General features: G+C 37.0%; 1 protein-coding gene across 1 annotated transcript in view; it reads left to right on the plus strand.

The window, feature by feature from the left end:
• LOC150094572 (integrin alpha-9-like) overlaps positions 1-17,931 on the plus strand; it is a 337,988-nt gene that overhangs the window by 77,133 nt on the left and 242,924 nt on the right. The window contains exon 4 of the mRNA XM_090411818.1: positions 8,265-8,402. Coding sequence (XP_090267944.1) covers positions 8,265-8,402 — 138 coding nt within the window. The remainder of the gene's footprint in view (positions 1-8,264; positions 8,403-17,931) is intronic.

Consider the following 17,931-nt stretch of genomic DNA (forward strand, 5'->3'; position numbering starts at 1 on the left):
AATAATAATCATAATAATAAGGTAGTTTATGTTGTCATTTCCTAAAAAATTAGAAGTATGTCTAACCAACACATATACGTATCTACAAGTAATATGTATGCATGTAACCAGCTGTTAAATTTTAACAGCAGTTAGCTTTGGCATATAAATATAATTGCAGATAATTATTTAGTAATATCTAATTTATGTCTATGTATTAATTTATAAATAAATATCAGTTATTTCATACCAATTTGTGTCATAATGAAAGTACTTGTAGATTTAAATTGGGATCTTAGCCATACCATTCTGGGACAGTAAACAAAGGGAAGATGATGTGAATTGCAATATGAAATGTTGAATCTAGGTGTGCACTAATATCAGTATGTTTTTATTTTATTATTATTATTATTATTATTATTATTATCTGAGACCTCCAGGGTTTCAAGGACTCATCGAGGGAGGCTATAAATCACGCAAACCAGCTATCATACCTTCCCTTAAATTCATTTACACTAGATGCACTCACTCACTGCTCTCTCTGAGAAAAACCTAGCTCTTACCCATTTCTTGACTGTGAACAACCTTAACTTCCATGGATGCCCCTGTGTTCTCTCCCTGCCTTCCATATAATGAGAAATTTCCTCAGTTGAAATGCTATAATACCCATTCAAAAGCTTATAGACCTCTATCATATCACCTCTCTTTCTCCTGTTAACCAGTCTGCATTCCACATATTGCAATCTCTCCTTGTAATCAAAATCCCATAATTCGGATATAATCTTTGTAAATCTTCTTTTCACCTTTTCCACAGCTTCTTTATCCATTTGGAATCTGGGTGACCAAATCTGCACACAATAATCCACTGTGATCTTATTAAAGCCTTATAAAGAGGCAAAATGACTTCCTTATCTTTGCATGTCAAGGTTCACTTCAAATTTTTATTTTATTTTTTTTGTAAGTCTATGCTGTGAATAACTTGGAAGAAGACACTTTACTTCCATTTTTCAGGACATTTTTGTGATAGATATGTAAATGGCATATATTTGATGGCATCAAAGTTATAATGAAAAAAGGCAAAAAAATTTCAAAACAGTGAACACACCTACTGTGTAAATGGTTGCTATTTTAGATGTAGAATCTTTGTGCTGTGCACAACCTGAACACACCTGTATGTTGCAGCCCTGGAGGGAATTGTATGCAGTTTGTAGATATATGGAGGAATTTGATAAGTTTATAAGTTTATATGTGATTGATGGCTTGAACTTAGCAGTTGGCCTTGCTGAGGGAGGCAGCATATTTTTGACTATCAATACATGGTTGCTGCTTTAGGCATAGGGTATGTATAAAGATATAAATACCATGCATTGGCAGATTAGCAGGAGTTTGTGCCAAGTATTTATTATAAGTAACTTCAAGTATATGATTATAAAGAGGAAACAGAAAGGATACATTAGAAGTGAAATTTATACACTACTAATAGATAATGACTTGAAACAGCATGTGATAGAGGAGGACTCACATTTTTCCGAATGTTGCATTTGGTAAGAGTATCAACATATATATCCATAATCAAAGTTTGTATTTTGCACTTCATCTCTGATTGGGGAGCATCATCATGCAATCTGAGCTATGAGGGTTTCAAATGTGGAATTTGGGGTTAAAAGGAATAGAGCATGTGGAAATACATATGATTATAACAAACTTAAGCAACTTGAAGAACTTCCATAGCATAAAAGATATGATATTCAGTTGTTTGAAGATGATGTGAAGCTGGGAAGGGTTATTAGTAATAGTGCAGATGTGGCAGCCCTGCAAGAGGATTTGAATAAACTAGATATTATTATTATTATTTCCCAAGACCTCATGGAGTCCAAGACTCATCTGGGAGGTCCTTTTATCACACACACATCTCATCATACCGTGTCTTAAACACACTCAAACTCCTTGCAGACACCACACTCTCAGGCAAGGCATTCCAATCATTTACAACTCTGCACGAAAAAAATGAGGAGTTTGATTTAATTCACCAAAATGTAAAGTCTTGAAGTTTGCGATACATAGTTGGGAGGCTGCATAACCAATTGGAGGAGCTGTACTGGAGAAAGTAGGGGAGACGAGAGATCTGTGGGTGATGATTGATAGAAAACTGAAATTCAGGGAGCATATTGCAAAGAAAACCAGGACGTCCTCTTAATCGATTCAATGATGACTTCTAAGGCTGGAACAGGCCATGCTAGGCCTAAATCCTTGATATACGCATGATGATGATGTTGCAAAGGTCGTGAAGGTAACCTAGAGGATTGCTGCAATTATAAGAAGGACGTGCAGAGATAAAAGAGTTATCGTTCCATTGTATAAGACCCTGATCAGACCACACTTAGACTATTGTTCTCAAATTTGGTCCCCAAGATTTTAAAGGAATAAATTAACTGTGGAAAGGATACAGAGGTGGATAACAAAGATGGTTTCAGGACTGTACAATGTTAGTTATGAGGATTGGCTGAGAGAATGTGGACTGCAGAGTTTGGTAGATGAAGCAGGAGAAGTGATATGATCGAGACTTTTAAACTGTTGAAAGGTAGTTACAGGGCTGACACTGGGGATTTCTCTCACTTGGTGGAATAACGGGCAGGAGAGATGACAAGGGCCATCCCTGGAAGTTGCAAAAGGAAGCTGTGAACAAGAAAGTGAGGAGTAGTTTCTTTATGTGGAGGGTGGTTGAACCATGAAATGCATTGCCTGTTAGAGTGGTGAGAGTAAGAATGGTCAATGAGTTCAAGTAGTGGCATGATAGACTTTGTTTCCTAGGAAGGACCTCCTACGACGAGTCTTTTGACTCCATGGAGGCCTGAATAATAATGATAATAATAAAAATCTGCAATGGATGGATGTTATCAGCTCATAGTAAATGGCTAAGGAATGTTTTAAAGGAAGCAGTTTCAGACTGTATGCTCAGGGTTAAGAAGATAAATCGGGTAGGAGTCACATGAATAAACATCCTTAAGCAGATGAAAAAAAAAAAAGCATAAAAAAAAATAAAGTGATCAGAAGGCTAAAGTGCAGGAAAGAGCACAAGAAAGAAAGGATAACCAACATGATAAGAATGACAAAATCATATGATTTGAGAAAATTTACTATCCCAGCAAAAGGAAATCCGGAAGGGTAATTCTGTTATGTGACAAGTATATATTTTCTTTGGTCACCAGGTTTTCAGAAGGATGAAGAGATGTTGGAAAGGGTCCAAAGGAGAATGACTAAGGTAGTTTCTGACCTTTGGAATGTCGAGTATGAGAAAAGATTGCGAAGATGTAATTTGCAGAGTCTGTCTGGTGAACAGGAGGAAGAGGGGGTGATATGATAGAGACCTACATGTTGGTAAGGGGTTGTTATAGGATCGATGCTGGAGAAGTTTTACAGAGAATAGTGGGAGATCAGGAGAGAACCAGAGGTCATCCCTGAAAGGTGTATAAAGAGGGTGTGAGTAGGTGAGTGAGAGGCAGGTTTTTTTCGTGCAGAGTTGTGAATGATTGGAATGCCTTGCCTGAGAATGTGGTGTCTGCAAAGAGTTTGAATGTGTTTAACACGTTCGCTGCCACGCCACTTCGGCATAGTCTGTTCCCCTCGCCGAGCAATTTCACTTCTTCAAGATCAGTACGGTAATCTCGTTGCCGGCGGTAAGTGTCATACGAGTATACTCATAGTTGGCTTGTGCAGAGCATATACCATCTATGAGAATACACAGTTTTGATGCTAGCTCCACAAGCCAAGCATTTTCACTTCTTCAAGGTCAGTACAGTAATCTCGTTGCTAGTGGTAAGCATCATACGAGTATACTCGTAGCTGGCTTGTGTAGCTGCTTTACCAACTACGAGTATGCTCGTAGTTGGCAGCGAACGTGTTAAAACACGGTATGATGAGCTGTGTGTGTGTGTGTGTTTGTGTGATAAAAGGACCTCCCAGATGATTCTTTGACTCCATGAGGTCTTGGGGTGATAATAATAATAAGTACACTGGTTTCCAAAATGATATGTGGAGTGATATGTTTCCAAAATGAATTTGGAATGTATCCTGGCCATGAGGCCAAATTGCAAACACATCATCTACATAGTGTAGCCAAACAGTGGGTTTATGTGGGGCAGTTTAAGCCGTTTTCTTCAAAGGTCTCCATAGGTAGTTAAAGTTTTTATAATTATTAATGTAGTTTATGTGACAATTTACATAACTGACGATTTCAAGTAGAAAGCAGTTACACATTCATATTTTCAAATTGTGCACAAAGGGATCATGTGGTAGCACTCAACAGCATAAAAGAAAAAAGATTGTACTAAGTAAATTGTGTTTGAAGGAAGCTCTTTTCATGAAGGAAGAAGGTTGCAAACTTGGATATCTTGTAATGTCTAATAGACATAATCTAGATGATTTCACTTGTGGAAGAATTATTGGAAAGCTTGAAGATGGTCACAGAATTATCAATATTGCCAGATAATTTGGAATTGCACATAGCATTGTATCCAGGCTCTGGGCAGTGTTTCAAACCAATGAAATGTGTTCTAGATCTTGGCTAAAAGTTCACCCTCACTCTACCATGGAGCATAAAGACAGATTTTTGGTTATAACAACCAAATGTAATCGATGCACCACAGCAGGTCAGCTTACAAGTCGGCTCCATTCAAGCACAGGTATGCAGATATCTTGACAAACTCTGACAAGACATCTCCAACAAGTAATCTTATACACCCAAAGGCCTGTAGTCTGTGTCCCTTTATCCACAGCTCATGGTAGAGTGCATTTTCAGTGGTGTTGTATCCATAAATATTGGAGGAGACACAAATGGACTAATGTGCTCTTTACAGATGAGAGTCATTTTAGTCTTTCCTCTGATTCTAGACTACACTGGATCTGGTGTGAAAGTGGTACTGCTTATCATCGCGAAAGTGTTTTTAAAAGGGATAGACACGGTAGCACTGGGGTCATGCTGTGGGGAGGCATTATACTTAATGGATGTGCTGGAAAAAGGGATTATGACTGGTGAACGATATTGTAAAGAGGTTCTTCAATGTTCATATTTGATTGTTCTGTGGTGCTGTAGGCAAAGAATTCATTTTTAGGTATGACAGTGCCACACCACATTATATACGAGCAGTGGAGATGCTTCTGTAGACCACAGATATTAATTGAATTGGGTGGTCAGCATGCTCTCCAGATCTCACCCCCAATAGAACACTTTTGGGACACAATAGGGAAATGTTTCTCAAAATTCCCCTCCAGAAAACAAACAAAGGCTTATCATTGCTCTGAAGGAGGAGTGGGCCAGTTTGTCTCGAGAACTCCAAAATCACTTGGTGCTAAGTTGGTACAACATAACAGCAAGACGTAATTGATGCACCACAGCAGGTCAGCTTACAAGTTAGCTCCATTCAAGCACAGCTATCATCACACCTCAGGGCAGATATATTCCATACTAAATGACTCATCACATAGTCTTCTGTAAGCACTGTACATTAATTCCTTTACTACATCCTTAGGAAATTTGTAACTTTTACCAAAAATGCATTACAATTTTATTTGTATGAAATTTATAACATATTTTGTGTAATGTAATTTACTAGTATGCTGGTAATAAATTTATGCCCACATTTGGCTGTAATTATGAAAACGTTTCTCATATACAGGTAAAAATGTAGTTGTTTTTCCTTTTACTTTCACGTCCTTTTGGACACAAAAGTAAAAGGAAGAATGGCTACAGAAACATAACTTTAGTGGATGCTGATGGTGGGAGATTGCAGAAACAGAGGAAATAGTTGAATTCCTAAGTGGTCATTTACAAGGATACTTCAGGTGGAGATATTGCAGTTGCCAATGTAGGATAAAATCTGAGAGCAGAGATTGATTAGCTGAGCATGGTACTGGAGAGGATATCTGTTTGTTTTGTGTGTGTGTATCAGAATGAGCCAGAGAATCAGCAATGCGTAAGATCCTGAGGGGGGGGGGGGAGTAAGGGAAGAAAGATTTATGTGAAAAAGGCCCCAAGACAGATATAGTCATTAGAGACTGATCAGTATGTTAGTATACTGATGAATTCTTCTCTTGGTTAAAGACAAAATTCAGGAATGGATAGGAATAGCATAATGAATGGGGAGGACAGCACAGTTTTGCAAAGGAAAGGATCTACCTTAGCAGTTTGCATAATAGTATAATATAGTGGTACTTCTGGATTTTGCTAAGGCTTTTGATAGGATACCCCATGGAACACTGTTACGCAAATTGGAGCAGATGGGAATGGATACTAAATAATGATATGGATAGGAGAATGGCTCAGGGAGAGATACCAGAAGGTGGTGTATAGAGGAGCAGAGTCCAGGATGAGGCAGGTCACCAATGGTGTGCCTCATGGCTCTGTGCTTGGGCCATTATTGTTTAATTTGTACATAAATGATATAGGAAATGGCTTGAGGAGAGATATTCAGTTGTTTGCTGATGATGCAAAGTTGGGTAGCACAATAAAAAATCAAGCTGATGTTGAGAATTTGCAGGATGATTTAAATAAGCTAGCAAAATGGGCAAAGGGTAACGGATGTCAGTTCAATGTGGAAAAGTGTAAAGTCACGCATTTTGTGATTAAAAGATTACCAGCTGTGTACTACATTGATGGAACGGTACTCCAAGAGATTGACGAGGCTAGGGACTTAGGGGGGTGTCGGTGGTTAGAGAGATGAAGTTCAGGGGATTGCTAAGGTGTCCAAGATTACACATAAGATTACGTGGTTATTGAGGAACACACTGACATCCAGAGATAAAGAGGTTATTATTCCCTTTTATAAAGCGTTGATACTTCCACATTTCAATTATTGTACTCAGGTCTGGTCGCCTGGATTCCTTGGAGATGAGGAGGCTGTGGAGAGGGTTCATAGGAGAGTGACTAGGTTGGTGAGTGATGTAAAAAATGCTCCTTACTTTAATAGATTGAGAGTGTGTGGATTGCAGAGGTTGGTTGATAGGCTGATAGGCGGAGAAGAGGGGATATGATAGAAACATTTAAATCACTAAAAGGTTTTTATAAGATTGATGCAGGGGAAATGTTTCAGCTGTGTGATAGTGATGGAAGAACAAGAGGTCATCCCTGGAAATTAAAGAAAAGTGTGGTTAACAAGGGTGTGAGAACAAGGTTTTTTGCCTGGAGGGTGGTGAATGAGTGGAATTCATTGCCTGACTCAGTTGTGAGTTCTTCGTCTGTAAATGTATTCAAGAAGAGATATGATAGATATTGTTTTGCTAGTTTGGGTCTCCCGCGATGAGTCTACTGACTCCATGGATACCCGTAATAATAATACTAATTTGACAGTTGGATAAAGAAAATGGTTACACAGTAATACTGCTAGAATGTTGTGTAAATTGGGGCAAATGGTGCTGGATATGATATGGATAAGATAGTGGCTGACAGACAAGTATCCAAGGATCGTGTATGGTAGAGTGGAATTAAGAAGTAAGCTGGTAACCAGTGGTGTGCAGCAGTACACTGCACCTAAGTCACCAACACTTAATATTTACGTTAATGACATAAGGAATGGTTTGAAGAATATCCGATCATTTGCTAGTGATACAGAACTGAGGAAGCCAATAGTTAAATGAAAGTGATGTAGAGATCCTGCAGGATGATTCAAATAGATTTATAGCATGGGTAAATATAATGGTGTTTGCAGTATGTGTAAGATTGTGCACTCTGGCATGAAAAGATTATAAGCTGTGTTACATCTACAGAACTGAACTGCAGGAAATTGATGGTGTTGGGGGATTTGTTTTGGGGTGGGAATAATAGTAGATAGGGAGTTGAAATTTAGAGATAATCTTGCAAATGTGGAAAAAACAACTGTAAGGATCACCTGGATTTTGAACAAATTGACAAGTAGAGATAAGGAGATATTACCCATCTTTATTAGGCTTAAGTTTGCCACATCTTACTACTTTGTATGGACTGGTCGGCAGTGTTTCACTGATCTGTTCACAAGATGTGAACAGATCCATTCAATATCCCTATGAGGATATACTGAAAGTGTGTGGGTTACAAAGTTTAATTGACAAGTGGAAAAGTGTATCTTCTGACTTCTCAGAGATATCTCTATAATAATAATAATAATAATAATTTAATATAATATATATATAATATAATATATACTGGTATAATTATGCAATTAACATATAAAGTTTTCTTTTGGAAGTATGCAATGCTGCCAAAAGAAAATTATGAGTTTATTTTTATTTATTTTTTTATTTTTTCATTTTAGGCTCAAAAACATGATATTGTAAGACCTATATATTTTACTTTGACCTATGAGTTAGCTGGACGTGTTTCACGACAACAAGAGTTTTGCAAGTCATGTCCGATTCTTGATCCAAACATTCCTAACCATATTACTAAAAAGGTATGAATTTTTTTTAATATGTTGAAATTAAGTAAGTTAGATTTCATTTAATAAAATATTTAAAAATTTGATTAAATTACTATCAAATTTTAGTAACTGTTAATGAAAATGCAAAATGAACATTATTTTCAGTTCATAAAAAACATTGTTGGCTCATGTTGCAAATAAAATTTCTTTAATTTAGCTGAACTCTCATGCTGGAATATGCATGAATGTTTGCAGTTGTCTTTAGATGGGTTTGTGGATTATGTTAACAAATAAAATGAATTAAAAAATATTATTACTGACTCATTTTAATGATATTACAATATCAAAAACAAATTTTGACACTAAATTAGAAAATGATGTTTATTAACCAGCTTATATTTTGCTGGATTTCAAACAAGCTTCTTCAGAGAGCTTGTTCCCTTTGCACATTTTTACATGAAGCATATTGAGAACAAAATACTTACCACATTGATGATGTGTTTGCCATTTGCTCCCATGGGCAAGTCATTTTGAATTCCTTTGTAACTTACCTTAACAGCCAACACTCCAAAATTTGCTTCACAATATAAAAAGAATCTAATAACTGTTTCCTTTTCTTGACACATTAGTCACCTGCCTTTCAGATGGTTTACTATCTTTTTTCCATTTATAAAAAAAAATCAGCACACAGTAACACATCTACACATACAATCACATCATCATCTGGTTCAACAATGAAATTCTCAAAACTATAACTTATAGAACAAGAGTTGATATTTAAGTTGCAGCACATGGGTCTGGATGTCAGATTGGTCAACTGAATTCAGGATTCGCTGTCCGATAGGTATCAGAGAGTTGTGTATGGTGGGGCATTTTCAAAGAAGCAGAGGGTTACAAGTGGGACCTATATTGTTTAACCTTTATATCAATGACATTGTCAGTAGATTGCAAGGGGATATTCAGTTGTTTGCAGATGATGCGAAGCTGGGAAGGATTATTAGTAATAGTGCAGATGCAGCAACCCTGCAAGAGGATTTGAATAAACTAGATAGATGGGCAAATGAATGGGGTTTTCAGTTTAATGCAGCAAAATGTAAGGTCTTGAGGTTTGGGAAACATTGATGGGACACTGCATACTCTATACTGGAGGAAGTAGGGGAGACAAGAGATCTGGGGTTGATGATTGATAGAAACCTGAAATTTAGGGGACATATTGCAAAGGTGGTGAAGGTAACACAGAGGATTGCTGCAATAATGAGAAGGACACTGACCTGCAGAGATAAAACAGTTATTATTCCATTGTAAAAGACCCTGATCAGACGACACTTGGACTATTGTTCTCAGATTTGGTCCCCAGGATTTGTAGGGGATAAATTAACTATGGAAAGGGTACAAAGGCTGATATCAAAGATGGTTTCAGGACTGTACAATGATAGTTATGAGGATCGGCTAAGGGAATGTGGACTGCAGAGTTTGGTGGATAGAAGGAGGAGAGGTGATATGATTGAGACTTTTAAACTGTTGAGAGGTGGTTACAGGGTTGACACTGGGGAGTTCTTTCACTTGGTTGAACAGCGGGAAGGAGTGATGACAAGAGGCTATCCCTGGAAGTTACGAAAGGAAACTGTGAGCAAGAGGGTGAGGAGTGGTTTCTTTGGAGGGTGGTTGAACCATGGGCATGGCCTGAAGGAGTGGTGAGAGCGAGAATGGTCAATGAATTCAAGTAGTGGTATGATAGACTTTGTGTTTCTTCGGGGGGGGGATGAGCTTCCTTCGATGAGTCTTGATAGACTTTGTGTTTCTTAGGAAGGACCTCCCACGATGAGTATTGACTCAATGGAGGCCTGAATAATAATAATAATAAAGAGTTGTTTGTTCTAATGATGCAGCCCTTTCCATAGAACTCAACAGTCTTAGCCAGTCTTTCTTGGCCAATGGCTACAGCTCCTACAAAATTTTATCTAGGAGCAAAACACCTCTTAGATAAAATATTACATGACCCCCTTTACCTCTCTGTCTCTCCAAATGCACAAGAACAAAATACCACTATTCCTATTCCACATACCACATCTGAAAAGATAGCCAAAGTACTATAGAAACATAACCTTCACACCAGATTCAAACCACGTGACAAATTAGCAACTCTGATCTGTGTTCCTAAGGAGAAACTTCATCCTCTAGCACATCCTGAAGGGTATGAAGTTCCTTGTGACAGTGACTTGGCCAACTATGGACAGACAGGAAGACCCATTAATATCCATTATGAAGAACATAAGAAATACATTCACTACCATTATTATTATGGCAAGTCGGGACTAGCAAGATAAGCTTTGAACACCCCTTCACACAGGATTAGATGGAAGAAGTCAGATAGACTGTTTTTAGAGTCGGCAATGGAGAACTACAAAAAACACTGAAACTGTTAAATGAGGAAGGGAAGAAATTTGGACTTGTTATGAACTTGAAAAAAACAAAGACAATGGATTTTATTAAATCTTACGTTGTTTTAAAACTGAATAAGAAACTCAAAGATTGAAATCAGAGAGTTTCATGCCGAATATAATAAGTATCAGTGATTACTAGCGTGAGCTACAATTTACAAGTAGTCCTAGTACGTAGTACAATCTCAGGCAACTTGCAGCAAAGGTGGTAAAGTTCTGATCGCTATTCTTGGTATTTTCCATAATGTAAAAACACATTTCCTAGGAAATGTATGCTGTTATTACATTATGGTGGGAGGTCACTACTCAGACCGGTTTCAGCCTTTTTTGAGGCTTCATCAGTGAGTAGCTAGACCAAATAGATACCAAAGGGTATAGCGAAAAGAACTTATATATTCTGCTATACGAATTGTCAAAAAGGCGCAACATTAAGTTACTTAAATATAAAGAGCCAATAGGCTTCATTTCGGCGATATACCTTGTACTACGTACTAGGACTACTTGCATTAGCTCATGCTAATAATCGTCAATACTTTTATAGTTTACTATATTCGGCATGAAACTCTCTGATTCCAATCTTTGAGTTTCTTATTCTGTTTTAACACAATGTGGGATTTAATATCCCCTTAATTTAAATAATGTTTATATCGCCGAAATGAAGCCTATTGGCTCTTTATATTTAAGTAAAAAAAGACAATGGTATTTGGCGAGAAGAAAATGAAACAAAAGAAACAAGTGCATGGAACTGATATAGAATATGTAGAACAATTCACATATTTGGGAAGTAAACTGACATATGACTTGGACTGTAAAAAAGAAATAAAGATCAGGATTGCAAAGCAAAGAATAAATCTAAAAGCCATGGATAACATCTGGAAAAGTAAAGTGATCAGCCTGCAAACAAAACTAAGAGTACTGGAAACATGCATCTTCAGCAGTGTACTGTATGGATCTGAAACGTGGGTAATAAATAAGGAATCAAAAAAAAGAATTTTGGCATTTGAAAGAACTTGTTACAGGAAGATTCAGAATAGGATGGGTACATAAAATCACCAATGAAGAGCACTATCAGAAGATACAACCAAAACAGAATCTAATGTAGAAGATTATAAAACGGAAGCTGCAATTATTTGGACACATCTGTAGAATGAGTGAGGACCGGAACACCAAACATAAAGGCATTTATGTTTGGTGTTTTGGATGGTTTAAACAGAAGAGGTAGACCATACAGAGAATGGATAGATGATATAAAAGACTGCTGTGGAATGGGTATATAAAAACTGTGACACTGTGCACTGGACAAAGAAAGGTGGAAGAAGATAGTGAAGTAGGCATCAGACATCAACGGGCAGTGAGCCCATGGTTCTTGATGATGAATGGTATGAAGCATTCTCCTGCCTTAATAAGTATGGCTATATTAATCTCCCAAAAATATGGAAGACAGTCATCTTAAGATCAATTCCTATGCAACTACAATAACTTCTTTTATAAAGCAGTAGAGGGCATCAAATTAGGACATTAGATCTTGTGTCCATTACAATTTGAATTGTTTCGTTGTCATATGTAAACTGCAATGTTGTTTTACTTGGAAGATGGTGCTTCATAATCTAGCAAAATATAAGCAAAGCATCCTTTAATAATTTAGTGCTGTTATACCATTAAAATAAGTTATGAATAATATCCAACACCTAAGCTTATCAACATTATTATTACTAAATTAAAAATGCCAAGAAATGATATTGTTGTTCAATCCTTTCTCCAAGTGTAAGCAAATGAAGTTTGCTCATGATTCACAACTAGGCTACTTAGATGTGAAGGCAAATAATGCAAGGCAAATAGCTGAAATATAACTGAAGTGAAAAAGTAAAAGTGTTTTCATCATAGGCATAGGGTAGTTAGTATAGGGAGTGCAAGATAACCTGATAGTATGAGAGAGAGAGAGAAAAGACCTCAGCTCTTTTATATCATCATATAGCCAAAGGCTGTCAGTTTTCCTTTTTCACCAGTCTCATGTGGATGAACGAACAAAAGACCAACTGAAACTAAAGCACAAAGATGACTGATACCAAGGTAGTTAGCTTTATTGGAGTTAACCACCTTGAGTTGTCCTTCTCTGCCTGGGATTGCTCTCCTGTCATTCCTGCAGTCAACCATAAGACAAAATTGAACTAAGAGGATGGAACCATTTAAAAAAAAAAAAACTCTCCCACCACCTGTGCATAATGGTGGTCTACACCATTATGCAATAGTGCACAGGTGGTGGATACAGCCAAAAACAAAAAAACAAAATAAAAACATGCTCTGGTGCAAGTAATGAAATGCACAACACATTACATAATCTGTTCCAAATATGCAATGCAAGAGGGTAGCTGTAGAATGCATGTTCTACTGTTTCCAATTGATAACAGATCACAGATTGGATCTCTGATGTTCAAGTACCTCCATTACCTTGAAGCACCATTAAGCTTGAAGTAATGCAGAAATGATATATTTCTCATATACAAATAGTGAAAACGTGTAACACCTTGAAAGTTTATTTTTCACTTGGTCAGACTATAATAAATTTAGTTTAATCCTTTATCCAAGTGTGAGCAAACAAAGTTGGTGCCTGAAAGTATCTTCTGCTTCTGCCTGGTATCTCCACTTCGGCCTGGCTCCCACTGAAGAGACCTCAATAAAGGTTGAAACTAGACTGGGTAGTGGCCATTCCCTTAATGCATAACATTATACATATCTGCAAGGAGATGTGTTTTGCATTATGGGAGATACTGAGATAGGAATGATATTAGCTTGCTCCACCTTTGCAATGAGTTTCCTGGTGTTGTACCACCTTACCCCAGTCCTGAAGATACTTTCAGGCACAAACTTTGTTTGCTCACACTTGGATAAAGGATTAAACTAAATTTATTATGGTGTAACACCTTATTATTAAAATACTCTGTATTCGACTTAGTTGTAGAGAGTTTTTCACTTGGTTATAAATTAAATTTTAATAAATTAAAAATGCCAAGAAATTATATTCTTGTTTATTCCTTTATACAAATATAAGCAAACAAAGTTTCTACATGAAATATCTTCATGTATATAGAGGCTAATGACTTCACATTAATTGACTTAGTATCCCATAATGCAAGGCACACATCCTTTGAAGTGTGTATAATAACTTGGGATCAAAAGGAAACAGTTGGACTTGAAGAGGGTTATAAAATGAATAAGCAGAAAGGGAAATGACTCCAGTTGAACATGGAGAAATCACATCAAGTCAGTGGTATCAGTGGAACTAGCTGTAGATCCAGAAATGAGCTGTTGTGTTTGTATACAAATGCTAGAAATCTAAGAAACAAGGCAGATGAAATGGTTGCATTAATTGAGTCTGTTCACCTAAAATTATTGAAGTAAGTGAGACATAGTTAGATGAGGATGACATTCTGACAGGAATAGAGATGGCGGGGGTATGATGTATTTTGTGAGGATAGAAAGGGTAAAAAGGGAGGGAGAGTGCTACTGATGATGGAGAAAGAGTTACATCCATACGAAGTAGAGATGCAAGAGGGGAAATAGTGCCAGTGGTTTTGGAGCAGTATGGTGTGACATAGAGGTGAATAGAATGAAATACTTGGTTGGATGTTGTTATAGACTTGGTAATATGGATGGTAGTGACTATGAAATGTATAATCAAATTAGCCAAGCAAATAAGGAAAGGGTGATCATTATGGGTGATTTTAACAATGGCAATATAGACTGGAATGAGCAGATAGCAATTGGAAGTAAAGAAAACGAATTGATTGCATTTTCGAGGGACAATTACCCCAGACAATATGTAACAGAGGGCACAGGAGGATTGAAGGGTCTTGGATTTAATCATGTCATCAGAGGATGTAATTATAAATGAGATTTCCAATCACCCACCAATTGGTGAGAATGACCATGAGGGGTTTATATGGATGGTTGCCAGCAGTGTGAGCACCTCTGTGAGGTGAGGAAGAGATTATATGCGGAACTACGGGGGGGGGGGGGGTTGATTATGAAGAGCTTAGGAGACAGCTTGTGAGTGTAGCATGGAATGAGGAGTTAGCTGGAAAAGAGATCAATGCAGCTTGGGCGATTTTCAAGAACTATCTAGTAGATGCAATGTCTAAATGTATCCAAGGGTTAGAAGGTTAAATAATCTAGGTGGGAGATGGATGAATAAAGAGATTAAGCATGCGATACAGAGAAAAAGGGCATTGTGGAGGCAGCATAAGAGAAGTGGAAATAACCAATTTCATGAGGTCTACAAAGACCAGGCAAGGAAGATGACTTGGATGGTGAGAGTAGCTAAAGAGAGGTATGAACAGCAGTTAGCTAATGAATCCAAAAAGAATCCTAAGGAGTTCTTTCAATATGTAGCCAGCAAAAAAAATGATTATGGAAGGATGACATTGATTGGAGAAAATGGAAGACAGCTGTTGTGGAAGATGTAGTGGAGATACTTAATGTGCAGTTCGCAAAGGTCTTTCAATCTTGTGAATGTTACTTCATGGAGAGATTGAGAGCAGTTGATGATGTGGAGGAGAGACTTACTGTAAGTGGGCAAGAGGTATATGGGAAGTGAACCAACTAGATGATAATAAGGCTGTAGGACTTGATAATACATCACCACATATTCTGAAGGAATGTGCCACGAAGTTGACACCTGCCTTTACATATTTTTTTAATATGAGTCTTGCATTGGGTCAAGTTCCTAAGGAGTGGAAGGAGGACAAGATTGTGCTGCTTCATAAGGGAGGTGATAGAACTGAAGCAAGGGCTCAAATTATAGGCTTATCTGTGTGTTAGGTGTTGTGGTTAAGTTGATGGAGAAGCTTGTGAGAACTAGAATTCAGAATTGGGTTGACAATAATGGTATTATCTTTGATGGACAGCATGGATTTGCTAAAGAGAGGTCATGTTTTACTAATCTACTTACTTATTACAATAAGGTGAGTGCTTCCTTGGACATAGGAGAGGGATACACAGTAATATACTTAGATTTTGCAAAGGCTTTTGATAGGTTACTGCATAACTTGATAGTCAAACTAGAGTGGATGGGTTGGATATTAGATTAGTGCATTGGATTGGAGACTGGCTATCTGATAGGTATCAGCACGTTGTGTATGGGGAGCAATATCCAGAAAAGGAAAGTCACTAGTGGTGTGCCTGGGGATCTATTTTAGGGCCATTACTGTTTAACTAGTATATTAATGATAGTGGAGAAGATTTGGGTGCAGATATTCAGTTGTTTACAGATGATGCAAAGTTAGGACGAACCATTAAGAGTAGAGAAAATATTGTGGCCTTACAAGAAGACTTGAATAAATTGAGTTATTGGGCACAGGAATGGGGATGTGAGTTCAATGTTGCAAAATGTAAGATTTTAAAATTTGGGAAACAAAGTTGGGATGCAGAATTTATGCTTGGTGAGGATAATACTGTTGGAGGTGGAGAAAATAAGAAATCTCGGGGTGATAGTGGATAAGGATCTGAAATTTAGGGGACATATTGCCAAAATTGTGAAGACAACACAAAGACTTCTGGGAATGATGCGGAGGACACTGACTTGTAGAAGTAGTGAGATTCTTGTTCCATTCTATAAGGCTGTGATTAGACCACACATGGACTACTGTGCCCAGATTTGGTCACCTTGTTTTCAGAATGACGAAGAGATGTATGAAAGGGTCCACAGGTGACTGACTAAGGTAGTTTCTGACCTCTGAAATGTCTAATATGAGGAAAGGTTGGGAAGATGCACTTTACAGAGTCTGGTAGATAGGAGGAAGAGGGATGATATGATAGAGACAAGTTGGTAAGGGGTTGTTATAGGATCAATGTTGGAGAGGTTCTACAGAAAACAGTGAAAGATCAGTGGAGAACCAGAGGTCATCCCTGGAAACTGTATAAAGAGGGTGTGAGTAGGGGAGTGAGGAGCAATTTTTTTGCATCCAGAGTTGTGAAAGATTGGAATGCCTTGCCTGAGAGTGTGGTGTCTGCACAGAATTTGAGTGTGTTTAAAGCATGTATAATGAGCTGTGTGTATAATAAAGGACCTCCTAGATGATTCTTTGAATCCATGGGTCTTGGGTGGTAATATAATAATAATGCATTATGGAAAGGGCCACCTCTGTATCTCTGCATTATGGAAAGGGCCACTACCCAGACTTATTTTGTACTTTATTGAGATCTCATTTTGGGAGAATCAGATCAGAAATAATATGATTATTGCTAACTGTATTAATAGTTTTTCTTCAAATTAGTGTCTCATTTGTCTTTTACTGAAATCTGAAATATATGATTTGATAATACTGGTATCAGATCATATATTTCAGATTTTAGTCTTCTAACTGCATCAGTCCACATACATCTTGGTACCTCTGTATCTTTTTATCAGCGATCCTGGCATCTTTCATGTTATCACATTTTTAATATATGGCTGAATATATATCATTTATATTTTTATATTTAATCACAGGAATAAGCAGTGTTTCTATAACAGAGGTGCTTCTTAAGAATATACACAAATTTGCTATATTATAATATTTGCTATATTACAATTATCTTCAGGTATTCAAAAAAAAAACTGATTAGATTCCTTTTTTGTTCATATATTCTCTTGTCCACAAAAAGCTCTGATATGTGCAGATTTTGTGACATTTGTTAAAATGAGTCAGATATTTAAATATAAAGAGCCAATAGGCTTCATTTGAATAATGAGTCAGATATTTAAAAATAAAAATTAGAACACTGCAGATTACCTCTGCTCACACATTCCTGAATCCTTATACTGTCAAGTTCCTTCTGAATATCTTCCTTTTTAATCTGATTTTGAATCAATACCATCTGTTCAAAACCCTAACTTTTCTCACAACTCTCATATCTGTGGTATTTAATCTTTTGATCAACTATTTTTTATTTCTGACCCATTTCTGAGATCTGGGAGTTAAAATTAATTTAAACACTGTCTTGTACATAGCTTGTCTTGTATATAACTAATTTAGTTAATCAACTGAATTTATTTAAGTTAAGGGATATTACATCCCATATTGTTTCTTAGCCGAATAAGAAACTCAAAGAGTTTCATGCGAATATAGAAAACTATATAAAGT

This window comes from Typopeltis vanoorti, chromosome 22 (genome assembly GCF_054136105.1).
Source record: "Typopeltis vanoorti isolate ZY-2024b chromosome 22, IOZ_Tvanoo_1.0, whole genome shotgun sequence".
Lineage (NCBI taxonomy): Eukaryota > Metazoa > Arthropoda > Arachnida > Uropygi > Thelyphonidae > Typopeltis > Typopeltis vanoorti.